We start from the raw sequence: 26730 nt of genomic DNA on the forward strand, positions 1-26730 counted from the left end.
AGGAAGGGGAAAGTACTCTGTTAACTTATGGGGATTGCCTCCCATGCTCTGCTGTGTTCTAGATTTTAATGATTATGTTGCAGCATGTCACCCCAAACAGTAAGGCCCATAAGCAGACTTTCATGTGTGGCTTTGCTTACCAAACTCCATATGGATGTATGTGCTTAAAAAAATCAAGGGAAGCTTTCTAGACTGTAGATGTGTCGATCCTTTCTGAATTGGGCCTGCTTGTGTGCATTTCCTAAGAGATGGTTGCTTTTTTGGGGTGGTGGTGGGGGTGGCTCTGAATCCAGAACCCTTCCCAGCTTCCACTGCTAATGGGTGATCGGCACTGCCAAAGCTGACTTTATCTGCCACTTACACTTAGCAGTGGGTGTGGCCCACAGCTACAGGTGAATAATTCTGGCTTGGGCTTTAGCTTCTGGGGGTGGGTGGGTTATGACATAAATTTTCAGATTTTTTATAATGTAAATTCCCTACTGTTCCTTTCCTTTCCTTTTAATGAGCAATTTATGTATTGCTTGAAATGCAAAAGGTGAACAGATTCAGGTTTGTTTAAGTAATTCAACCAGGTATATTAGCAATCTCATGCAAGTGTGTTTAGACTGTGCTGAGAGCAGTAAAGTCATGTAAGTGTCTTTATTATACAGTACAGGAGTTGACAGGTGATGAAATAATTGGATATTCAGAAATTTAGCTTCTTCTGAAGGTCTTAAAAGTTCTCTGACTGAATAACATTTTTTCCAATTCTGGAGAAAAGGGCCAGAGGGCTGTTCAAGATTATAATTGTATTAGGTTTTGTGAAGAGGGTGGTTTAGCATTTGCTGGAAGATCTTGTGTTTAGGACAACGGCACCATCTTAAAATGAAAAAAACCTCATACATTCAAAGATGGTGTAAGGAAAATTGAACACAATATATTTGCCATAAAAATGAGCAATTATCTCACTATTATCTGTTTTTTCATATATTTATGCTTTAAAATAAGTTTTCTAAACTGTGGAAAAAGGAAAGGTCTTTCTCAAAATAGCATTTGTTTTCTCCCTATCATAACCAGGGATGGTGGATTCTTCGATGATGCCTATTATGGGTTACCTTGTTGATCTGCGCCATGTTTCAGTTTATGGAAGTGTCTATGCAATTGCAGATGTTGCATTTTGTATGGGATTTGCTTTAGGTAAGAGCTGAATTTGCCTCTTGAAATGCATCTAACAATACCAAAAGGATATTACAAAGGCCTTGGAGCAAATGCTGGCAAATGCCAGCTGCCTGGTAGGCTGCAGCAATAGTGGGGTTTGCTGCATAGAATAAGCAGGTCATAAGGCTGTAGTAGAAGGTAAGAAATATCCCTTTCCCATTGGCACTATTAGCTGTATCACACAGAGGCTGTAGTCATGCTGTTCAGTCTCCACACTATTGGGGTAAATATCTACCCAAGTCTCTGTTAAGACAAGGCAATTGCATTGAAAACCCCATCAGCTAGACTCTCTTCTGAATTGATCAATAAGAGTATTCTGCTTACATACAGAGCTAACAGCTTCTTACAGGGATGACAAAGTTGTCGCAACCTGGTCAGTAAGGAACAGCAAGAAACTAGCTAGGCTGAAGTCAAAACCCTTGACATTCCATTCATCTACATTCTTTCATTTTCTCTCCCACCTTCACACTTTCTTTTTACTCTCCAAGAGAGATGTGGCCGTAAGATCTTAGCTGGCCCAGGCCCTTGCAGACCCATACATTCTGCTTCCACAGATTACAGAAAAAGAGAGGACTCATGAACTGGTATTAATTCGTGGCTACTGGTGTGTGTGTGTGTGTGTGTGTGTGTGTGTGTATAGAGGGAAGGCAGAATGGCTTTCTTTCCCTTCCATTTCTGTAATTATGGGAACTGTTGTCAAGCCTCTTGCTTGGTAATGAAACAAAAGCACTGAACTAGTGGGTAGTTTTAAAATCCATGTTGGATTTGTACTATCTTCACGGGCTTTAAAAGGCATTTAAAAAATCAATAATTTCCCAACACACAGGTTTTCAAGCATATATTTGTTAATTCTGCTCACACAGTATTTTAGGTCTTTTTTATTGCTCACAGATTCTTTTAGGCTAGTTCTTGTTTTTCTTATGTATGTACCCTAAGATTTTTTTAAAAAAAATGTTTCCCAAAGGTCCATCTGCTGGTGGTGCCATTGCAAAGGCAATTGGATTCCCATGGCTCATGACCATTATAGGAATCATTGACATCCTCTTCGCTCCTCTGTGTTTGTTTTTGCGCAGTCCTCCTGCCAAGGAAGAAAAAATAGTAAGCACAAACTTTTTCTCGCTTTGCTGTATTTGAATTCTGATATATTTTAGTACATAAGCAAATAGAAAAACGAACTATTTTGTAATGTTCTATTTCACTAGCTGAAATCAGTATTTTGTATTGAGTGGGGTAACATGGTTTGCCCAAGACAAAAAAAGTGCAAGGCTGGCTTATATTTGGGAACCAGCAGGAACAAAGTTACTATATTTTGGGTGAAGTTTGAATTAACAGTACAAGTTAGACATCTGGTTTTCTTTGATGTGTAAGACTTCACCACATTGCCGCTGGAATTCAAGTAACTATGAAGAGTTCACATGGAAGGGTATTTGAGACTAACACCTTCTCTGAACCCTCATGCTGACTAACAAATTGTGTCAAAAACCTGAGGCAACTTCAGGAACAGTGGGATGTCTTGAGAACCTTCAGGCATCTGATTTCAGTGTGAGAGCCCTCAGGATTGCTGCAATGCTAGGAGATACTTGGTCCCAATTCTAAGCCATCTGTTGTTGCTGAAAGCAAGAAAATGCTTAACAGATATACTAATGCACAGCTCTGTTCTTTTGCAGGCAATACTTATGGACCATAACTGTCACTATAAAACCAAAATGTATACGCAGAACAACATCCAGTCACATCCAATAGGCGATAATGAAGAAGAATCAGAAAGTGATGAGTAGTTTCTGAAAGCCATATCAAGTAGATTAATGTATACAAGTGTTTCCTGTGGAACATCTCATCAAGACGTTTTATTTGTACTGTACTTTTAATGGTAAAATAGTAAAGAAGAAAAAGCCAAAGGTAGATTTATTTATTGCCCTTGATTATGAAGCAGATTACCCACTGCCTTATAAAAGGAGAAGGGAAGCTTTTATAGGAGTTTGCTACAGTGTCAAGAAAATGCACTATATTTTGATTAAATTAGTGTAAATCTAAATCCAGATCTTTGCCTTTAAAATGTCAATTCATTAACACTTTGCTTATTCCACCTTTTCTCTATTTGACTGATCAGCAGCAAAGAGTGCCTGAAACTAACAATGATAAATTATCTGATTGTACACTATATAAAGAAATGAAAATGTTGCATTTGTTAAATAGCTTTCCTTGAAACAATGAAATTGAATACATAATCCCCCAAATTATCTGCATTTCCTCATTATTCCTGGAGCGAAAAACATTGGAAAAAATATGACAATTGTGAAGGATACATTTAATTAAACTCCTTATTGGTTCATCTCTAACTACTATTTACAGATAGTAGGCACTACACCAAAAATGGCTGTATATTATGCTTGCCAACACATTTGTGCAACTTAGGTGGGGAGAAAAACTATCTGTATCAAAATATTGATTCACAGTGCATTATACGATTTAAATTTCAGATGTGTTACTAGGTGCACACCATAAATTAAATCCAAATTGTGTCAGATACTTACAGATGCAGAATACTAGCAGATTTGACAATCCCTCCCATATAACACGAGAAGACAGTTTAGACAAATATATGACACTAGAAGCAAAACTGGTCAATGTCTGAACTGTGTCACCTAGAGTCAATTTGAAACTTCTCAACAATTCTAATAAAATTGTTCTTTCTTTCACTCTCTTAAAGCTTTATTTTGATTTTTAATTAAGAGAGTTGCAAGACACAAATGTCTCCTGGGGGACCTGTGTGTCTGCCCATATAATATAAATCTAAGAGCTATCAATTAGGTAGTCAAATTTTCACTCTTGGCTGGCCCTTGGGCATGAGACTACAGAACCACAGCCTTGGAAAGTATTCCTGCTCTGGGTAGAGTAACTTGCAGCAAGGGGATTTGGAGAGAAGAGTACTGTGTAGATTGCTATATGGGAGGAATGTAAAACCCCTGCCTCTTCTAATTGGTAGGCAACTCAGCAGTCCATTGAACGCTACAACAGTGTTGTCCTTCATTTGGACCTGAGCTCATGAAAGGATGTGTGGTGCCCTTAGTTGTGAAAATAGAATTCCAACAAATGATAGACCCATGTATCAATATCAAATATTTAGTGTCATGTACTTGTCATGCTGTTTGTAAAACATGATCTCTGTGCCTTCTTTCATTTATCAACAGATGGTTTGTGTCTTAAAGAAGACACTTTGTTTACATATTTTTGTAAGTGTATATATTGGTCAAAATTAGAGATGCTGTAGATTAATTATTGTTAATTATGCAGAAAAGTAAGAACTTGGAATGTTATCATTTCTTGGAACAACCCCAAAATAAATGGTGGACAATTTGATGTTGTTTTGCTACAAGTGATGTACAGATTAGTACAAAGACTCCAACATTGTCTTCTAGGAATAGGCTTATTTCATCATGCTATTGCACTCTTGCTGTAACAGCTCTTGATATGATCATACGAGAGCTTAGGGGAAGCTGTTTCAAATCACACTTGTTCCTGCATGCTGTTTCCATATCCTTAAGTCATCTGAACAGCACCATTCCTAGTGCACAGGATGGTATAGTGACTGATAACGAGAGTACTCTGTTCTGTGTATTTTGCAAAGGGTGCTTCTATAGCTGTAGTTGCAACTTCTGCTGCAAAGTTACTTAAGAGTACAAGATTTGGTCATATACAAATTCAGACTGCTAGACTTAGCTTCCAGATAAATGTTTGTACTTTAAACAGATTTTCACTTGCAAAAACGGAACGTCTCTGTTCCCCCTGTGGACTCAGGTTAAACCCACACAAGATGAAATAAGTGCCTTAAAGCAACTTTCCAAGGTTGCATTGCCACTTTCAGGATATGTGACACTGAATCTCCCCCCCCCCAATCAAAATTCTGTGAAGTTTAGGTTTGCAATGCCAAAGTGCATTTAAGGAATTTATACTATTTTGATGTAGTAGATTTTTATCTATGCAGCTTTGCAGGGGAATTGATCCTGATAGGCAGCTTACAATACTTTCAATCCCCTGCACTTGTTGACCCCCCCCCCCCCAAATGCAGGAGAAATTTAGCATGCTCCCTAGAATGTATCATTGAATCCTCTGTGCGGATGTGAAAGATGTTCCTTAGCTAACAAGTCAATGGAAAGGAAGAGTGAAAGCAGTCTATACCACTGACCCATCAAGCTCAGTATTGTCTACAGTGAGTAGAAGTGACTCTCAAGGGCTTTAGGCAGGTGCCTTTCCAACTCTATCTGGAGACGTCAGGGAGTAAAGATGGGGCCATCTGCAGACAAAGCGTGTTCTCTATCATTGAGTTGTTTCCCAGGGCATCACCGAAAGGATTCACTTGAAGATAAAAACTTTGGATGTCAATCCTCTACAACATGGATAAGATAATATCTGCAGATAAGTACTGAAAATATCCTATAAATATAACAGCTTGCAACAGAGAAACTCAGAACTTATTTTAAAAAATTTATTAAAGCTTGTTTTCATGATAAAATCATGTCTGACAATCATCTCGGGCAGACGTTCTATAAATATGTGCAAGTGTCAAGTAGTTACATACCACTACATCAAGATATTCTTGCTTTCAGTGGCATTTTTTATTTTTAGCTATGTACAGTAAAGCACAGAAGCAAAGAATATAATAGGAATGTATTAATACAGCTTGCCTCTCAAGATCAGTGTTTGTTATAATTGTTTTCCCTTGCTACCATACAATTATTTTGCCACCATTCTCACGCAACATTTAGAATATTGCACTACATTTAATTTATTATACAATCATCATAGTAGAGTATTGATACCAAACTTTTCATGCCCGTTTCATTAACTGATAAACTATAAGGTATTATTTTGAAAAAACCTAATGCCTATATTATTTTTGCAGCTGTTTTTCAAATGAGCAGGTGTTTCAAGGCAGTACCTGGACTCAAGCTAAAAACTAATGGAGAATTATTCCAGACCACCTCTGTTGGTAAGCAACCCAGAAAATAAATTCAGAGATAAAATTCATTAAACACAATGTTGAACTCTTGGAGGGGTTTATTTTTTGGAAGTATCTAGTATAAGTTATGAAGCAGATTTTTTTAAGAGCAGAACTGTACCCTTTTTTATTACTAGTATGGATTATATTCTAATTTAATATTTGGCTCAGTTATGTTTTTTTAAAAGCAAAAGGTTATTTTTAAGGCCAAAAAGATGCAAAGAGGTTGTTATCACTTCCATACAAACTGAAAAGCAGATTCAACATAGTAGGATGTCTGATTGCTTGTCTGTCAAAATAAGAGGATTTAGGTGTGCTAGCTTTGCCAATTTCTACAGGTGTTTGTATATATAGCACAGGGCCTAAAATAATGATATGCGTATGGAAAACAAAGCCTTATGCCACATAAATGTCAAACCCCCCAAAATATATTTCGTATCAGACCAGCTGGGGCTTTAAAAAAATAAATTTAAAAAAGGTCCCCAATTTCTGTTGGGCCCAGGAGCCAGTAAAGAAACTCACATGCTATATTAAAAAGCTGGGTATCTAACTATCATTTTTCTGTTCACGATGGCATTACAACCAGCGGAAGTAAATTATTTTAGCATTTTATTTACCCTTTAAACATTAATTAACACACAAAAGTCATACATTTTGTGGAAAAATCAATGCTTAGGTAAACAGAAAAAGCTACAACTCAATTTAATAAATAGGTCTTTATGCATTATAATATTACAGTGATATGTTCTATAAGGCTTCCGCCTATTTTTACATTAACATATCTTTGCTGGTACATTTCCAAGAAATTGCTGTACAATATTGGTACAGCTTATGATCAGGCAAAATTGAATGTTTGTGGTCTTTAAGGGAGGAGAGAGGGGGAGATGAGCACCTACTGATAATTATTTGAGCTTTGAACTAGACATGCTTTAGAATTCTCTCCCAGCTTACAATTCTGCTAAACCCAGAAAGTAAAAAGGTATTCAAGTGTCAATTTAATCTTCAAAAATCTGTGACTGAAAAAAATTATGGAAAGTAAGCATCATGATATGTAGTAACACCTTTACTAAATAACTGAAAATAAAGCCTGTGTTGGCTATGATGCGTGATTGGCAAAAAACAAAACACCCCTGCTCTGAAATAAATCAAAGAGCCAAATAATTAGACACAATCAAATCTTCAGAACCTGGTCCCCTTGGCTGTAAATTTCAGCATGCAGTTAAAAATCAAAAGGAACAAAAAATAAAACAACTTTATTAGCATGAAACTAGAAAAAAGTTCAAATAAATTAATCTTCCAGTATAAACTTCCAAAATGTTCTTTAAACACAAATTGGACCAGCTATGTCAACAAAAAACAAGGGGGACTGTACTTGTAAAGAAAACTATAACCATACCCTTACAGAGATTTAAAAACAAAACAAAACTGGAAAAAGCAGCTTGTATACATTTTACCAGTGTTTAATTACATTTTAATGTATCTGGTGTGGTTTTGATTAAGTGCAAAGTATTTTCCCAGTTTATCATTCTCAAGGCCAAATGTGCAACATCAATCTACTAAGTCATCAGATCTTTCAAGCTCTCCTTCTTTTAGTAGTTGTTCGAGTACTGGCTCCATTACTAGAGCACTATCAACTTCATTATCCATTTCTTCATCTTCATATTTATCCTCTTTTCTGGATTCCAGGTCCAAAGCTTCTATATCTTCAATGCCTGCTCTGTAGTGAATCATAAGGAGTGTTAGGGCTTGCAATCGTTCACCCGATTTAGCCAATGCAGTAGACAATAGCATTTTTTTTCTTGTATCTGTTGTTTCTTTCTTTTCTCTTATTAAAGAATTGTTATTCTCCAGTTCCTGGTCTATTTCATACTGTAGTTTTTCCAACATAACCTCTAATTTCAGGATCCTTTCTTCTGTAGGCAAACTTCTATAAAGGTCTCGACCAATTTCTTTAACAGCAATGTAGACACTATCATCTAATCCGCCTTCCTTTCTTGCTAACTTTACCCCTGAACCTGCTTGCTTGGAAGGGCTACTTGGACCACCAGTTTCTGTGTCGCTACCTTCATTATCGGAACCATGTGGCGTGGGCTTTGGCGAAGGTTCTACTACATCAGCCCCTGGCTCACTACTAACACGAACCTTAGGAACTTGACGAAGATTTAACAACCGGGAGCTAGTGTTGATGATATGTCTTGTTAAACCTGTTGTTCTGTTTGCAGTTTTCAGTTCTGTATCAGCACGAGATGGTGGTACGCTTAGATAATCAGGGCTATCAAATTTAAAAGTGCGAAGGTCTCGTTCAAGCCGTCTTGTGGCTCCTAAACAAAATGGGCTTTCTGTTAGACATTTTTCTTGACATTTTTTGTGACAAACATATGCACAAACCACACACTGTGATGCTGCTTTAGTCCAAACTTTTTTTTTACAGTAATCACACCAAGTTGGATTCTGAAACTGGGTGTCCTGAAAATTATGCTTGTTTTCAGTGTAGATAATCTGTCCCAAATAAGGATCGTCTTTGGGAAGAATGGGAGCAGACTCATCTTCTGAAATATTTTCTTTTTCTTTTTCCAGGAGAAAACTGGAGTCTTCTGGTTCACCCTCCTTTAAATATTTAAAATGTATAGTAATATCACCGTAACAAAAATTTTCATTGAAACCTTTGTGAGAAATCAAATTACGCAATGCAGTTCTAGTTACTGAAGCTTTAGGTGCAGGAGGATTTAATCTAAATTGTCTAATAAATTCCATGGAGGATGTAGCTATACAATCTAAAGCTATTTCTTCAAGTTTTATGCTTTCATATCCTAAACAGAGAAGCCCACCTAATTTGAAAGGATCCCTACACCAAACGGCAACATTTAGGTACTTGTGCTCTTTTTCTACATCAAATATATAGGAAGAGGTCTTTGTCCTTGTCCATTTACCTAATCGTTTGCGATAAGGAATTTCTGGTGTTTCCCATGAATTATGGTTTTCTGTAGTTGACCTAGAACTTTGTGAAGATTCTGAAGGTTCCCTTACTGTTTCTAATTTGTTTGTAACTGCTTTGTGTGTAACTGCTTTGGGACTCTGTAATGATTCTGAACCTTCCTTTATTAATTCTAGTTTGTTTGTAGCTGGTTTGTTTGTAACTGCTTTAACATTCAGTGTGGAATCGAAAGGCTCCTTAACTGCTTCAGGTTTATTTACAACTAATTTGGATCCTGTAGGTTCTTCTTCTATGTCAGTATTTTTTGTTAGCTTTTCTGAATTTTTATCTCCATTACTTGCAGGAAGTGGCTGCTTCTCTGGTTTCTCAGCAGATAAGTCACCAGTTTCTAGTGTATTTTGAACTTCATTAGGAAGTGGTGTGATTTTAAACTGTGGCCTGGGAGGGACAGGAGGTTTACTTGTCTGTTTGTTTGTTTGGTGGGTTGCATCTAAATTTTCAGCATTTTTTAATACCACTTGTTTGGCTGCCTCTCTGAAAAGTGCCTTTCCAGTTGCCTGAGGACTTCCCAAATGTCCCTTGCGGCTTAGTAGCGGTGATATAGTTCCCAGTGGTTTCGCTGTAGATGACACTGTGGTATGCTTGGGACTGGTTGAAGAATCATCTCCGGGTTCATATGACTTTAATTCATTTGCCAAATCCTCAAATTGTAAATCCAGTTCTTTGTTTTCTAGATCTGCTGATGTCTCCTCATCTGGAAACACTGAGTTTACAAATGGTGCAAGACTATCTTGCGGTACTGAATTCTGTTGGTTATAGCCAACAGGCCTCTCATAATGTACGATGACTCTGTCACCAGCCTGTCTGATGAGCTTTAGCACTTGTATTGTTGATGTAATTTTCACTCCTGTCAAAAAAAGAAAAAAATCCAAGAATCAAATATATATATATATATATAGCTGACTTTATAAAACATTCATGCCCTGTTTCAGTGAGGACAATGGTCATACTGAACACCAGATTCTGCTGACTGGGAACTGTGTGCACAGAAAAGGCCCTACACATGGAGATCTTGGCAGCACTTTGACCGGAATATCTTGTTTCCATGAGAATAAGGGAGAAAGGTTGTTTTCTGCTGCTCCAAAGAAGCGGACACGGAGCAGTGGATTCAAACTACAAGAAAGAAGATTCCACCTAAACATTAGGAAGAACTTCCTGACAGTAAGAGCTGTACAGCAGTGGAATTGCTACCAAGGAGTGTGGTGGATTCTCCTCCTTTGGAGGTCTTTAAGCAGAGGCTTGACAGGCATATGCCAAGAATGCTTTGATGGTGTTTCCTGCTTGGCAGGGGGTTGGACTGGATGGTCCTTGTGGTCTCTTCCAACTCTATGATTCTATAAACAGGACAGACAATCAGATTTGACAGCATACATGTGAAATGGGCTGCAGTGATAAGGAGGGCTCAGTAAAAGCTGCCCCCCCCCAACATGAGTGAAGTCTAGGTTCAAGGTTACCCTTTGCCAAATGCAAATTTGAGTCTGCATTTCCCACACAAACTCTAGCAGCTGCATCACACTGGAACACTACATACCAGGAACAGTGTCATTGCCTTTTGGTTTTGATCTGCAGGCACTGGGTAGGTAAATTTATCTTTCCAACACAGCAATTCCACGGATCCATCAAGGAGGGGTGGGGACTGAAATTAGTGGACCCTCAGATTCCAAAGTTCTATCAGCAGTGAAGTGGCAGGGCAGAAGGAAGGAAGGAAGGGAGCAGCGGTCCGTCCCCCCTGTCCAGGGCAGAAGGAAGGAAGGAAGGGAGCAGCGGTCCGTCCCCCCTGTCCTCCCTTCTGGTTCATCCACCTTTTTTATGATCCCTCCCCTACTGTTTTTGAAGGGGGGGGCAGGCAAGAACTATCATGTCCAGGACTGGCATAGTTGGTTCCATACTTCAGTTGTGAGCTGGTACAGTACACACGCACACCATTTGAATGGCAATGCCCATCAACTGGGGGGGGGGGGCAAAGCCTCCTCAGCCCCTCTAGGAGCTGGCTCCTATACTACTGACATCTGCAAGGCAAGGGTGCTGTAGTTTCATAATGGTTAGGAGACAGCTCACAAGATCAATCTCACTCACCAAGGGTGGACCGCTCTCTCTTTTTCTCTACCCTGGAAAGAGATTCTCAAAATACAGTATCCTAAATATCCTCTAGGATCCCATCTCAGGCATCATAGGATTGAAGTGTAAATAACCTTTTTTTAAAAAAATGTATTCATGAAAAAGAAAAACAATTGCAAGTAAACAAAGAAATGTCTAACGAGTGGAGAAAACATGTCTGTCTTTGAGTAGGAACAATTTAAATGTGTTTATATTGATTTTCAGATGTTTTCAGTGCAATTATGGAAGTCAGGTGGTAAGGAAGCTTTAAATCTACAGTAATGCATTACAGCAAGTACTTTCGGAGCAAGCACAACCTAACTGTTGACAGCAAGAGATACAAAAACAAAGTTTTGGTTTAGAACAAACTGTAGGTGTAACCTAGAACCACAGAACTGAAAAAGATCTTACTGTGTCTGTTTTGGTGAAGCTTCTGACACCAATTGACAAACTTGGTGTATAGTGTTATGAAATGTGTTACAGTTCCCTTTTGCAAGGGTAGGTAAAACTGACAGCTTAGGGTTGACAGGGATTGGAACATCATACACAGGCAGACTTGGAACTGGGAAGAGGTTTCATGATGTCAAAACGAAACAAAAAAATTAAGGGAAAGAAAGAAAGTCTAGAAGCTAGGAGGGTGAAGCAACAGGACAAAGTATGGATTGAAATGAGCCCAAAGAAAAGGTAAAGAGGAAAAGGACAGTCACAACTGGAAAAGAAAGCAAGAAGAGGTTCTAAATAAACCTCAGGTCACTTAAGTACGGGACAGGAGTGAACAACACTCTGAAGAAGTGTGCGTGCACACGAAAGCTCATACCAAAATATAAACTTAGTTGGTCTTTAAGGTGCTACTGAAGGAATTTTTTTTATTTTGCTTCGACTCAGACCAACAAGGCTACTACCTGTAACAACAACAACAACAATATGCTATGTGTGGAAGAAGGGACTAGTACAGTATTAGGGAAGCTGGTCCAGAGACGGTAGCTAAAGATGGATCTGATGTACAGTTTTATCCAAGTTGTTTTACTACTTACCTCCAATAGCTATAAGCCTATCCCCTCTCTGAAGATCAGCAGCTGCAGCAGCTGAGTTCGGTGTGATAGTTTCAATGACAACATGCCCTGTTTCACCTTCCTTAACTTGTATTTGGCGCAGATTGAGTCCAACACTTGGTGAATTTCCTTTTATTAGTTCTGCCTGGGAAGAAAGAAATGTGAACAATGACTTTCATGCTTATTGTTAACTTAAGATTCTATAATTAATATAATAAAATTAATAGCATTTTATTGTTAAATGAAATGACATTTAATCTGGTATCTAATGTGAATAAAGATTTAATGCATACGGTTGCTATGTTTTCTCTTGACAAATCTGTCTTACAAAATGTGGTATGTTTAAAACAGGAATGATCAATGAAGAACTAAGTTTTTTGTTTTAAGTTGCACCCTATTACCTGAATAGTGTACAGAATGTCATTTTCTATCCATGTTTGCAAAAATGAATGTTTTTTAATCAAATAAAGTGGAATAGAAACATGTTACATGAACTATAGCATACTCCAACTCAGCAGAACACTTTGTGATCCATGACTATAATCAAGCCAATTCACAGAAAAAGAAAAGCAAATTAAGATCAGCTCCACAGATGCCATATACTGTATTCAAAACCATGAGCAAACAATTTGCTTCTTCCAGTACAAGTAGTGGTCGGGGTCTCAAGCAGAAGTTAATTTGAAATGCTGCAAATAAACATATTTTGCATTCAAAAATGTTATTTTACTAAAGATGAAGTGATTTGAAATCATAGAGCATTTATTGCTGTAGGGGCTCAAACTATTTTCCATTTCCTTTTTTTAAAAACCTCATATGGGCATCTGGGAAATACATGTCTCCCTTCTCAGAGGAACAGTAAGTTTTTTCCAGGTACAGTATGAAGCAAACAAAAAGCCTGCAAAACTAGGGGCAGAATATATATGGTGGACACTAGGGGCAGAATATATATGGTGGACACAGAATATATATGGTGGACACTGACCAGTGGGAACATCCAGGTTGACTCATTTAAGAGAAATCACTTAGAAGTGTACCTGCACATTTTGCTTCATAACTACCTGTATTTTCTAGGGCTACTTAAAAAAAATAAAAATAAAAGCTCAGTGTCTGGGGGTGCCAATGAAGCATTTGTGGGTATGACGGCACCTGGCAGCCCCCAACAGACATCTAAAACTGATTATTAACAATATGAAACACATACCAATAAAATCGCAATAGCAGCTGCAAAATGAGGCACTCTCAACAGAAGTTATAGAAGTCATAGAGTTGGAAGGGACCCCAAGAAATCATCTAGCCCAACCCCCTGCAATGGAGGAATCCTGCCCACAGCTGTCCTGGGGGGGGGGCTTGAATCACTAACCTTCTGGTTAAAAGCCAGATGCACCGACCCATTCTGCCACCCTCCTCCCCAACGCCTTGGGCAAAAGGTACATCTTGTTACAACTCCTTACTGTGGTTGTGTGGCTGCAATGGTGGCTTTTGCAGAGATCTTGGGAGACTTCTGTGAGATCTTGCTGGAAGCTGCCATTGCATGACCCCAGTAAGCAGAGCTTTGGCAGGGGTAACACCTTGGGCAACACAAGGGGACAGGCCGTCCCTGGCATATGCTTTGCATGCAGAGGGGTCAATCCCTGCCATCTAGTAAAGGAAAACAATTAGTGGAGCTAAAAAAGTTAACTGCCTGAGAAGTTGGAGAGCCACTGATAGTTTGAGTAATACAGGGCTAGATGGACCAATGTCTGGCAACTTCATATGTACAAATGCTCATATTTTCCCAACTTAGAAAACATTCTCTACTGTTAGAATATATGATTTATATAAAAGGGGGCTTTTCTGGGCATACTTGTAATAGCTTATGTTTACCTTCAAATTGCAAAGCAGTTTTTCAGAACACTCAGAAATAACCAGTTTCTGTGACATGCAAGACACAATCTCTTTAGCGATTAGCATGAATTGCCCAGGTATTCCAAGCAATGACAATTATGGAAGCAGAGGATACAAACAACTACAACAGGGTAACCAGCATTTAGGAGGACAATGTCTGCACCATGTAAAAAGGAAGCCGTTGGTTTTACATGCAATTCTGTTCCTCTTCCAAAGAAAGCAATTTAGAAAAAGATGCTAGTTAACTCATGTTGAATGGTTATTACTCATTGACTTTTAGTTCTTGCTAAATGCAGTTGTGATGCTCCCTCAGTCCTGAAAAAATGGAAAACAATTGATTTTTCATATTTCAATTCTGATAGCCACTGATAGAAAAGATTCCTCTAATATAGCACTTGAGCATGGATCAGTTATTGCAAAATGTTGTACAATCTCACATTAACTGACTCTTAAAGTCAATTTGAAAATATTGCAAGAAGGGGGGGGGAAGGGGGGAGAGAATCAAGAGGGTTTGGGGGCCAGAAATGAGTCCCAATCTCTCCACGCCATCAGCATTGCCTTTAGAAATCTCAGTTGACTTGACAGAATAGCTGTGATTAAAATGTCTATTCTTCCAAAGTTTTCATATTTTTTCCAGGTTTTGCCAATACATATTTTCTCCTCTTTATTTAAGAAATGGCAATGAAAGCTAATTGTATTTGTTTCATTGGGGGGGGGGATATATAGCATAAATTATAAAACATTATTTAGGCATAGATCTAAGGGAGGTCTCAGAATGCCCAATCTAGAACTCTATTATGCAGCATTTCAAATTAAATCTCTGATCCCCTTGATTACGGGACAATATGACATTCCATTGGTGCAGACCAAAGCCCCCCTCCCTCTTCATCGTCACTAAGGCCATTTCATTTCCAAAAACTGTCCCAGGCTGAGTGGAGCAAGATTCAAAACTATTTCGCTTTTCAGTGCATAGCTCTAGCACAAGGTGCAAGCTAGCCCTTCTGTAAGCAGAATATACTTAACATAAAAAGAACATCTTAGGATCGGACCCCTTGTCTATGGTTTTCTAAGTACCAGTAGTCTTTTCTGCTTTTCCAATTCTTTTTCCTGAGCTATAAAATGTTTCTACCTCTTTGTGTTTATTTTCCCCAAGGTCTATTGTTCAACATTACACTGTGCTGTATTTTTCACTTTTCAACAGCAGCTGACTAAACTAAATTTCAATGCATCTCAGGGAAGCAGAATGACCCCAACAGTGTCATGTGGTGTGTGTCAGGAGTGCTTTCATCTGCTTCTCTGTAACTGTTTTTGTTTGAAAAATCATCTAGGATTTTTTTACCCCAATATTATAATTCTTAAGCAGAAACTAAGATAATAACATAGGTAATTTGGGGGGGGGGGTTTACTATCCAAAGTGAAATTCTAATATGCATCTAGGTAGTAAAATGTTCCAAAACAAAAGCAACGTGTTTTCTATCAGAAGAAGGGCACTTATCTGCTTCCTTGGGTTGATTTTTTTTTTAAACTGCATGGTACATTTGTTACTCCAATATACTAATACTTCAATATACTAACAGTGGCTGAGACAGGCAAAGCACCTCAGTGGCAGAAATCAATAGATTTCACAGGTTTGTTGTTGTTGACAGAAAGAAAACTTAAAGGCTGAAATCTCGGAGCACCCTGGGTAGGTGAGAACTGTGCAGATGATGATATATCAAGAGGGACTACTTAGGTGTAAAGAAAAATATCGGTGGGGTAAATTTTAACCACAATTGGAGGGAATAAGGTTTTTAAATAAACTAATTGTTTGATTGGTAATTTTATACTATAATTATCATTTTATTTAAATTGTATTGTGAACTGCTTTGAGCACAATGTATTTGTGAAACATGATATATTGTGCAAATAATTCTGATATGACTATTATTCCTCTGCATGCAGTAATTTGACATTTCATCTCTATATATGCAGCTGAAAACTATCTGTGCTTTTAATACTTTTTTTAAAAAACCATCTTTTCTGTGAGCCTTTCAAAGAGTAAAATGTTCAGGAAATTCTGCAAGCACTGAAGTCCTAGAGACAGAAAGAGTGCTACATTTTTGCCCTTTTTGTTCCTATTTGCAAACAAAGGGATCTATGTTACCTTATCGTTTTAAGATCACTCCGTTCTGTCAATTACCATAATACATCAATAAGGCAGTTTTATTTCCTACTGAGGAAATTTGTTAGCTTTCAAATGTCAGCAGAAAATCATGAAGAGTAAACCTCTGTTTTCGTCACTGAACTCTGGTGGCTCATATCCTTTGACCTATATACTTTAATATCCTCTAAACACGAGTGTGGTAAAATAATTTAAAAAGATTCTACAGTATGATGGCATTTAAATGATTTGATAGCTTGGAAAAGTAAAGATGGAATTATGTTTCTATGTCATTAAATCAACCAATATTGTTTTGAGTTTTATTGTACAAAAATAGGTTTCATTTATGGATTTGTTTAAATGCCACTTTCTCTTCAAGGATGATTAAATGCTTTAGCACAGAAATGAAAATAAGGAAACAGCAATGTAAATAAAAGAAACATTTTTTTGGACAGTCATCTGCCCTAACACCCACCACTTGACGGGCAGAGAACAGACTCAACATTGGCCTGATTTGCAGAATAACAGTAAGCAATGGTTTAATGAAGCACAAGTTGTCCCACAGAAGATCAAACAAACTATGGCTTGTTTCTCCAAAGTTTGATATGTTTCTCTTTTGCCTTGTGCCTTCATGGTTTGGTAAGCGCCTGATATGGGGTGGCTGAACAAACCATGGCTAAGGAGGTGTGGCAGGTTTGCAGGTTAACAGAATGTCATACTTAAACTAAGGTTCATAAGTCAACAATAAGCTTATGATCATGTTTTTTTGATTAAAAAAATCTAACTAGTGTACAGGGTTCACACATAATAAACCAGGCATGGCCAAACTTGGCCCTCCAGAGGTTTGGGGACTACAATTCCCATCATCCCTGACCACTGGTCTTGATAGTTACAGATGATGGGAGTTGAAGTCCCAAAACCTCTGGAGGGCCAAGTTTGGCCATGCCTGTAATGAATAATTTCTTAGCATATGTGAACCAGACCACATCAGTGTACTTCAAAAACTCTTTGATAGGAAGAAATATGACTAGAAATGTCACTATCAATATTATTAGCTTGTAACACAATTGGCCAGATTCAACTAAATAGCTGTGCTAGCTTAGAAGCCAACACAAGAAGTCCGGCTGGTACAACAAGGCTTTCCCTTGACTCCTTCCCCTGTGTGCCTCATCAGCTATAGGGGGTCAGGAGAGTCCCCAGAACAGCATGTGAAGGGAGGACAGGAGAGATCATTCTATGATGTAAGTCATGCTAAGGTGATAGCTATGCCAGCACATAGCTGCCAAGTTTTCCCTTTTCTCGCGAGGAAGCCTATTCAGCATAAGGGAAAATCCCTTAAAAAAAGGGATAACTTGGCAGCTATGTGCCAGCACAATAATTCTTGTGCTGGCAAAACCAACTCTCCTTAGCACTACTTTGAATTCCACCCAGGGTAATGCTTTCGGTAGGTTCTCTCTTGTGCCTTTCCCCTCTTCCTCCCCATAATTCATATTTGGGCTTAAGGCTTTATTAAATTTTGAACATTCTCTCCTAAAAGATCATATACTCCCTTTGCCAGGTATATGGAAGATGGCCAATGTAAAGCCAATTAACAATTAAACATTCAGAAAGCATCAGTTTAGCATGTTTAAAAGAGAAGTCATTCCTCAGTAGCTTTCTGGAGTATCACCAAATATGAAGATAAGGATAACCTGGTGAAATGAATTCCAAACCCTTTAGAAAGGAATCCCCTATCAAAGGCTTCTAAAAATGTGGTGATCATGCAGTAAGAAGGAAGGTCCTCTTATATAGACTGACAACGAGCTAGAAGGAAACAAGCAAAAGTAGGAGTAAATGGCCATATTTTTTTTTACAAAGGAAGATTAAAAGAGCAGGCTCTCCTCCAAGAATTGGGATCATTACTATCATAGAACATCTTTCTAGTAACAATGAGAGGAAATGCTTGGTAAGGTAATATATTTGTTGCATACTGAGCTTCAGTCCCAGAAACTTGCAAAAATATGATTTGGGCAGAAGAGGCTAGTTTGCACATAACACTAAACCATAGCTTAGAACTACGTACATGAACTAGAATGAGCTTGAGCAAAGTCTTGGCCTCATGTACTCTCTCACCCCCACCCCCACCTCGCCCTGTAGAGCTGAGAATAGAACTGGTATGTTTACATTCAATTTCTATGACTCCTGGCTTCTTATTACACAAAAATCAGGGGCAATGGTTTAAGGTTAAATTAAACAAGTCAGCTTCACAATCCATGGTTTGAAGTTGGCTTGTTCTGAAACTTAAGAGTTTGTTTTATGCCATAACTGACAAGCCAGTATTTGTAGAAATTTGAAGTTTACATGCCAGAAGTCCTTCTTAGTCGTATGGGAGGAGGTGAGGTAGCATATTAATCTGAGGCTTCACTCTGCTCATTCTAGTTTGTCCATATAGTTATAAAACATGATTTATGTGTTCAAAGAGACACAACTACTACTACTACTACTACTACTAGTATTGCTAGTGCTATGACATCAGCACTTGGCTTCAGAAGGAATGAATTCTAAGCACGGCTGCAGTAGCTATGAACCAGAACACGAAGAATGACAATTGTCCCTTGAACCATTTCAACTTTGCCTCTCTTTTTGATATGTACTTGCAGGGCCAAGGACAGATGACTGTTTTGCAACTTTTCCATGGACTACATGAATGGAGTGTGCAGACCATATTTTGAGAAACACTGGTTTGAACACAAGCCAGGACTCCCAAGTAAATCACCCACATACATAGACACATTGTTAACTAGATTACGCTGGAACCTTGTAATCAGGCAGCAACATTTCAGTACAATATATCACATATGCTTTAGAAAGTCATTTGAAACTAAGCACATTACCTGGAAATCACAATCTTTAGTTGGGTCAAGAAAACAAACATTGTTATCACTCTTACAAACAGGCCATATTGTTTACACAAATAATTAACTTTCATGCTGAGTCCACCTTTATAGCTGAAATCACTTGTCACTATAAATCAATTTCAAATGAGAAACATGTCTGCAAGTAATACTGAAAACTCTGTCTTGTGTCCAATATTTATATAAGCAACAGAACAGATTACCATGTGAATACAAAATGGATTGTCAGCACAGTGCATCTGTGAAAAATAAACACTCCTCTCTGTTTCTTTTAGGCTTTGCAGCTGCTTAAAGAAATTAAACCAAGTTAAGTTTATACCCTAGGATAACATATTCCTTTACAAAACATGTGTTACAATGCACTGAACCATCATTAACACATAAGCCATCCAAATAATACTGTATTCCAGAAATTAATTAATTAATTGATTACCTGCTGGTTCAAGAACAGCGTTAAGGAAGGGGAAATTGTAACATAAAATAGGACTGGGAACACCTTGACTTTTCCTCATCCAAAGTAGCCATGTTCGGCTAAAAAACCCACACCTTGGTGCATTCACAGTATGTAAAACATTGTGTGCTTCATTTATTAGAAGGCTCTTGGAGCGAAATGACAGATATCATATGACTGCAGACATTATTATAAAAATATGCACATCAAGACAATGATTGCAACTGTTGCCAGGAAAGGGCAGATAGGGGAAAGCTATTTCAACAGAATATAACAACTTTAAATCAAGGCAGTTAATAAGTAAGCCAAATACTTAATGCTCCAGCATGAGAAAGCAGACAGCTTTCCATTTTACATGCAATATGGATTACAGAAAGTTATTCAAGTCTCAAAATTATCCCCCACTGTATTTTCAAATGCTAAGTTTTACAAGACTTGGTATTTTCATAAAAAGTGACATTTTCAAAAATGGAAGGTTTTTTATTTGTTTTTTGCCTTAATCTCAGTTCTTTCCTTTGACAGGATTAAAGACTGAAAAGGCAGACTTCAGTAAGCTAAAATACTATTACTGAGAGACATTTGACTGAGTCTATTTACACTATTATTTCACAACTACTTCAAGTTTACCAAGTAGTTGAAAAAATGGTATTTTATTAGAGTATGTATCATGCCACATCTACTGCAATTTCTTGCAGGGGGGGGGGAACTAAAGGAGGACCCAATAGGGGTGTGTTTATTACATTGGGTGTCATGAAAGCCCAGCTCATGCCAACAACAGAGTTCCTTGTAGTCATCTACCGGTGAAGTAGCAGCATAGTACCCCAGTTGTATTCTCTAGCCATTAATACTAATAACCCTCTAGGAATGCCATCAATTTTGGTAACCTCCAGTGTTGGCCATTTACTGGATGACATCAATTCAACCATATGATTAAGTAGGCTTGTTTTATAATAGCTACTTAAATTCAGAATGCCCCATCTGCCAACCAATAGGTAGAGATATATTAAGACTGTTTTCTTTAACCCAGTTGGCACATAATGCTAAACTATGTTTCAGCATTTTGAGAGAATGCAGTATGAGGAGCTTGTGCACTCTTTCCTCCTCCTCCTCTAAAGTGACCAACTGAAGATCAGAAGCATCTACAGCACTTCTGTTTAAGATTAGCTACAGTTTCGCTTTGTTGAAACCCTAAAACGTGGCTTGTTTAGCATAAACAAGTCAGCTGCATAACCCAGGGTTTAAAGATGGCTTGTTTCTACTAACCATAGTTAAGGCCAGTGCTTTTTTTCCAGAGGGGACACAAGGGTATGCAGTACTGGAACCTCTCTTTTTTGGTTAAAAAGTGTGGCACTTACTCTAACAACTTCATGGTGAGTACAGTCATACCTCATGTTATGTCTGCTTCAGGATGCGTCTTTTCAGGTTACGGATGTGCCGAACCCGGAAGTCCCGGAACGGGTTACTTCCGGGTTCAGCGTGCATGCGCAAAAGCACTAAATCACTCTTCGTGCATGCGCAGAAGCGCCAAATTGCATCACGCGCATTTGCAGATGCGGTGCTTCAGGATGAAGCCTTTTCATGTTGCGAACGGGCCTCCAGAACGGATCCTGTTCACAACCAGAGGTACCACTGTACTGGCACCTATTTTTATAGGGAAAAAAACAGTGGGTAAGGGTAAGCATGACCACTTGCATTTAGTCTAAAATGGAAGCAAAATAATCTCTTCAGAGCAGTGCGAGAAAGGAGAGCAGATAGCAGGCAAACCCAAGGTTTACTATGGTTCATTCTGTTAATGCTAAAACATGGTTTGGTATTCAATGAAAATGCAGTCTTTGTTATTCGGAATACTCAACAATTTGTTTGTTTGGAAAAAAGACTAACACTAGTTTAATTTTCCAGGTTTCAGTTTTAACAAATAGTTTGTTCAATGTCACTTAAGAACAACTAAAGTCTAAAGAAAAATCCTGCCTTACTTCACATCCAACTACCCGTACTGATTAAAATCAATCTAGTAATGGAAAATGGAAAATTTCCAACCACCACAACTACTGTATATTCCACAGCCAACAACATATGAAAAGAGTTGTGGCTTGGTAATAGGCTATATGCATTGCATGGGAAAGGTCCAAGGCTCAGTTCCTGTCATCTCCAGGTAGGGTTAGGCAAGACTCTGGTCTGAAACCCTGTAGCTGCTGCCCATCAGTGTAAATACCAAGCTAGATAACTTGGTGTAAGGCAGCTTCATAGGTTCACCTACCATATTAATCTCAACTTTGAACTGGATAAATAAATCAAGACACCCCGTACTTAGTGACCTCTCATGTACAATATTTTATCTGAAGTATTTAACTTTCGCAGAGTAACATAATAGTATTGATTCTACATGCAGTTTCACTATTACCATGCCCACACTATCTCAACAGCATCCCTGTGGAACCACAACTATTTCTCATTAATACATCTGTACATTTGGTTTCTCCAAGTAATAGTTTATTTGCAATGTTAGCATATTAGGGGCAATGTGGAAAATTGCAGCCCATGCACCATAATAAATTTGCTTGGAACAGATCCATCTTCCATTGTAAGTGACATTTGAAGTAATGTACTGGACAGCTTTAATAACCTAGAATCATTGTTCAAAATCAATTATACACCAATATGTAAAGGGACATGATTTGATTAAAGTCTCACTATTTTTAGTTGTTGTGCACCAAGCTGTCTAATTTATCCTCATTGCTTACATAACAAAAATATGAAAGGAAGACCTAAGGTGGGTATTTTGCAACTGGAAATAATTATAGAGGACAATATATAGCAAGAAAAAACTGTTTTGTCAACTGCCCATGAAAAAATTGAGCTCTTTCTGTAAACTTGCAAAACAAGAAATTGTTTAAAAAGATCCAGATTTATGACATTTTAGGTTCCTATACTGTGATTTAGTTTCTAGGTCACAAAGGACCATTAGTCACATGCTAATCCATTACAATTCATTTATTTCAGTGGGATCAATTTATACATAAGTGTTTTTAGGTGTACATTCCAAAAAGTAGTAGTGGTATGGGGAAATCAGAATGTTTCTCATTACAATGGAGATTGTAAAGATTGAACCAAGGATCTTTGATTTACAAAGCATGTGCTCTGCCATGGAGCTATGCCGCCCATCCTTGCCAATCAAATATTAATTTTGCATGGAAGGGCTGTGGCTTAGTCTGATCCTGTGGATACTCTGTGTAAGATATCCTACCTCTCTCTACAGTGTTGTCACTGGCTTTGCCACTACAGAAAAGGCTCGTTCTCGTGTTGCCACCTTTGCAGAACACAAAGAAGGGGCCTCAGATGATGATCACTGGGTCTGGGTCTGGGTCTGTTCATATGAGGAGAGGCGGTCCTTCAGGAATTGCAATCCTGAGCCATTTAAGGCTTTATAGGTGAAAACCAGCACTTTCACCGGGACACAAAACTAATTGTCAGCCCGTGCTGTCGAGCCAGGATCAGTGTAATATGCTCATACTGTCTTGCCCAGTGAGCAACTTGGCCGCCAAACTCTGCACCACCTTCCAAACCATCTTCAGAGGCAGCCCCACCTATGATGCATTCCAGTAATGTAAACTAGAGGTTACCAGAGCATAGACAACAGAAATTAGGCTATACTGTGTAGGAGTGCAACTGGGCCACCAGGTGAAGCTGTTGGAAGGCACTCCATGCCACTAACGCCACCTGAGCCTCAAGTGGCAGCAAAGGATCCAGGAGTACCCCCAAGCTACATACCAACTCCTTCAAAGGGAGTGTAACCCCATCAAGAGCAGACAATTTTCCATCCATCCGGTCTAGGGAACCGCCCACTAACAATCCCTCTCTCATATCTGGATTGAACTTCAGTTTCTTGGCTCTCATCCAGTCCCTTACCAAGGCAAGACAACAGTCTAGCCTATCCACTGCCACATCCACAAATGTAAAGGAAAAGTAGAGCTGTGTATCATCAGCATATTGCTGACAACATACTTCCCATGCACCACCTTCTGGAAACGACCATCCAAGTAGGAACAGAGCCACTCCAAAGCAGTGCCACCCCTAACTCAGAGAGCCGCTCCAGAAGGATACCATGCCCAAATGGTATCAAAAGCCACTGAGAGGTCAAAGAGAAGTAACACAAAAGGACACATTTCCTCCGTCTCTCTCCTGCCTGATGTCATCATACATAAAACATTTCCTTAAACAGTACTCAACTAGCTTGAAGTCTCTCTTCCTTGCAAACTTAATCTTGTCCCCTGCCAACTCATGTTCCAGACTATTGTTCTGCTCATAAAGAAGAATCCGAGTATTTCCACTAGCAGCTTGAGTCAGTTTTAAACACGGTGGTTAAAAATCAATGATTTAATTTTTTTTAAAAAAATAAGATTTTTAAAAAATTTAAATTGGATCCTTAAAATAAAATGCTTTTGGAGGAAAAATCTTTCTAAAGATAGTTTCCTATTTAAGTTACATTATAGTCCAAAGGCTATTCATCAGGAAATAAGGATTTGTTTCAAGTTTTTCATGTGTGCTAAAACTCAGTCTAAGTTTAACCACATCGGTTAACAAACATGGATACATATGCTATAATGTTATTGTTTTAGTTAAATAAATTGTTTAAATTGTTATAAAGGAAATGATTATTTGTATCCTTCCAATAAAGTACAGCAGAAAAGTTGTCCAAATATAAAAACATATTTCATAATTATCTGTCTATGTATTTCTGATAGGTATAACCAAATCAGTAATTTTTGATGTAACTGTAAAAACTACTCTGAACATTTATTATTCCAAAATGAAACCTTCCTCAGGTTGTAAATATTAAGAGGATGCCAGCAGGGTTGAACCTTTCTGTAAAAAATGATTTATATCAAGCCTTACTGACTAGTGATTTAAATCGTAATTTAAATTGATTTGATTTAAATCAAATCCACCCTGGTTTTAAACATTTTTTCAACTTAAGTAACTGGTTTCTAGTATCACTATAATGCCAAGAATAAGCATCTTGTATGTTAAAACACAACACACACACACCATCATCAGTTTTTAACTTTTAAAACACAGTTCTCTCTTTCCTGCTGGTCGAATTCCTACTCTGCTGTCCAGTTATATCTGTAGTAATACTGCCATCTGGTGGTGAATGTATGTAACTACCATGTAGGTTAAGGGAAGAAACACATACAGTATTTTGCAAAGTATTTATTTGCAAAAAAAATCCTGGACAAACCTCCAGATGTATTTAGATTGCTTCCCTTTACTGGCTCTCTGTGCAAAAAGTAGCTGATACACAGAATAGGAAGACCAATGTGACTCCCGCACTTTCACCGTGTTGCTTATTTCCCCAGGACCTCTGCCCACTACTAAAGATTGGGATTCAAGTACAGTTGTACCTTGGAAGTCGAACAGCTTAGTTCCCAAACGTTTTGGTTCCCAAATGTCGCAAACTCAGAAGTAACTGTTCCAGTTTGCGAACTATTTTTGGAAGCTGAATGTCCGGCAGTGCTACCACTGCTTCTGATTGGCTGCAGGAGCTTTCTGCAGCCAATCATAAGCCGTGCTTTGGTTTTCAAATGTTTTGGAAGTCAAATGGACTTCCGGAACAGATTCTGTTTGACTTCCAAGGTACAACTGTAATTTGAAGGCTGGGGCCCAGGGAGGAAAACAACAGCTGTATGTATGTACAGGGGCCAATCCTTATGTCCATTAGCTGGCCCAATAATTGACAGGGGAGGTTTCCATTGGGACCTACACAAATCTCTCTCAAACAATGTGGGGAGTGGTGTAGGTGAGTGTGTATGTGTGAGAGAGAAATGGATCCTGCCCTTAATATTTTGATACACTGTATTCAAAGTATTATTTCAGTACTATTTATTTAAACAAAAAATTGATGTAATTGGGTAAAAGGTTACATAGATACTGCACTTCATGTGCATATTCTTAAAGGTGGAGGGGTTTCCTATTGGTTTTATCTCATGAACTTCTTAGAGGCAAGAAGTGAGTACTTTGTATTCTATTGTGGTTGCTTGTCAAGTTATTAAGTGAAATGAGGGGAAATATGAGCCATCAAATAAAAACAATATAAAATAGCATATATATAAGTTACCGTTTTGATAAAAGATCTTTCTTTTTCTTCCCAAACCTTTTCACTCAATTCAAATGTGCAATGAATAGATACTTCTCTCTCATAGGATCCAAAAATAAGTAATCTGCAACACAAGAATATTAGTAGCATTAACACAAATATATATATTAAGCCATCATTAATTATTTGTAATTGGTTTAACATTTGCCCATATTAAGGAACCCCTTAAAATATTAAATAACCTGAATGTATAGCTAAGCCCACATGGTTCTACTTTACTAATGTAGCACAAGTAACATCAAAAGTTTTATAAAGCACTTGCACCCTCTAGTGGGAAAGGAAGACACATGAACTTGTTCAGATGCATTGTTTCTCAATTTCTGAAACACATAATATGCACACTGAAGTAGGCAGAAAGTTGAATCTCGCGCTATTACTGCATATGTAACAGTGATAAAGACTGAAGAAAATTGGTCATATTTTAATTGATCAATTTTGTATTAACAGCCAAGTACTCAAGACACCTGTTGTCTTTTTCCATGGAGTTTTCTTGGCAGGGATACTGGAGTGGCTTGCCAGTTCCTTCTCCAGGTGGATCACGTTTAGTCAAAACTCTCCACTATGACCTGTCCATCTTGGGTGGCCCTGCGTGGCATAGCTCATAGCTTCTCTGAGTTATTCAAGCCCCTTCGCCACGACAAGGCATTGATCCATGAAGGGATCAGTATAGTTAAAGCTATGGTTTTCCCAGTAGTGATGTATAGAAGTGAGAGCTGGACCATAAAGAAGGCTGATCGCCGAAGAATTGATGCTTTTGAATTATGGTGCTGGAGGAGACTCTTGAGAGTCCCATTGACTGCAAGAAGATCAAACCTATCCATTCTGAAGGAAATCAGCCCTGAGTGCTCACTGGAAGGACGACTAAAC

General features: G+C 38.3%; 2 protein-coding genes across 2 annotated transcripts in view; one reads left to right on the top strand and one right to left on the bottom strand.

Moving 5' to 3' along the window:
* Positions 1-2982, top strand: part of SLC18A2 (solute carrier family 18 member A2) — a 27330-nt gene extending 24348 nt beyond the window's left edge. The window contains exons 14-16 of the mRNA XM_060274777.1: positions 1057-1176; positions 2162-2295; positions 2865-2982. Of these exons, the coding sequence (XP_060130760.1) occupies positions 1057-1176; positions 2162-2295; positions 2865-2975 (365 nt within the window). The 3' untranslated portion in view covers positions 2976-2982. The remainder of the gene's footprint in view (positions 1-1056; positions 1177-2161; positions 2296-2864) is intronic.
* Positions 2147-26730, bottom strand: part of PDZD8 (PDZ domain containing 8) — a 42552-nt gene continuing 17968 nt past the window's right edge. The window contains exons 3-5 of the mRNA XM_035137519.2: positions 25825-25927; positions 12323-12485; positions 2147-10038 (exon numbers count right to left, since the gene is read on the bottom strand). Of these exons, the coding sequence (XP_034993410.2) occupies positions 7745-10038; positions 12323-12485; positions 25825-25927 (2560 nt within the window). The 3' untranslated portion in view covers positions 2147-7744. The remainder of the gene's footprint in view (positions 10039-12322; positions 12486-25824; positions 25928-26730) is intronic.

The sequence above is a fragment of the Zootoca vivipara genome, chromosome 5, assembly GCF_963506605.1.
Source record: "Zootoca vivipara chromosome 5, rZooViv1.1, whole genome shotgun sequence".
Taxonomy (NCBI): Eukaryota; Metazoa; Chordata; class Lepidosauria; order Squamata; family Lacertidae; genus Zootoca; species Zootoca vivipara.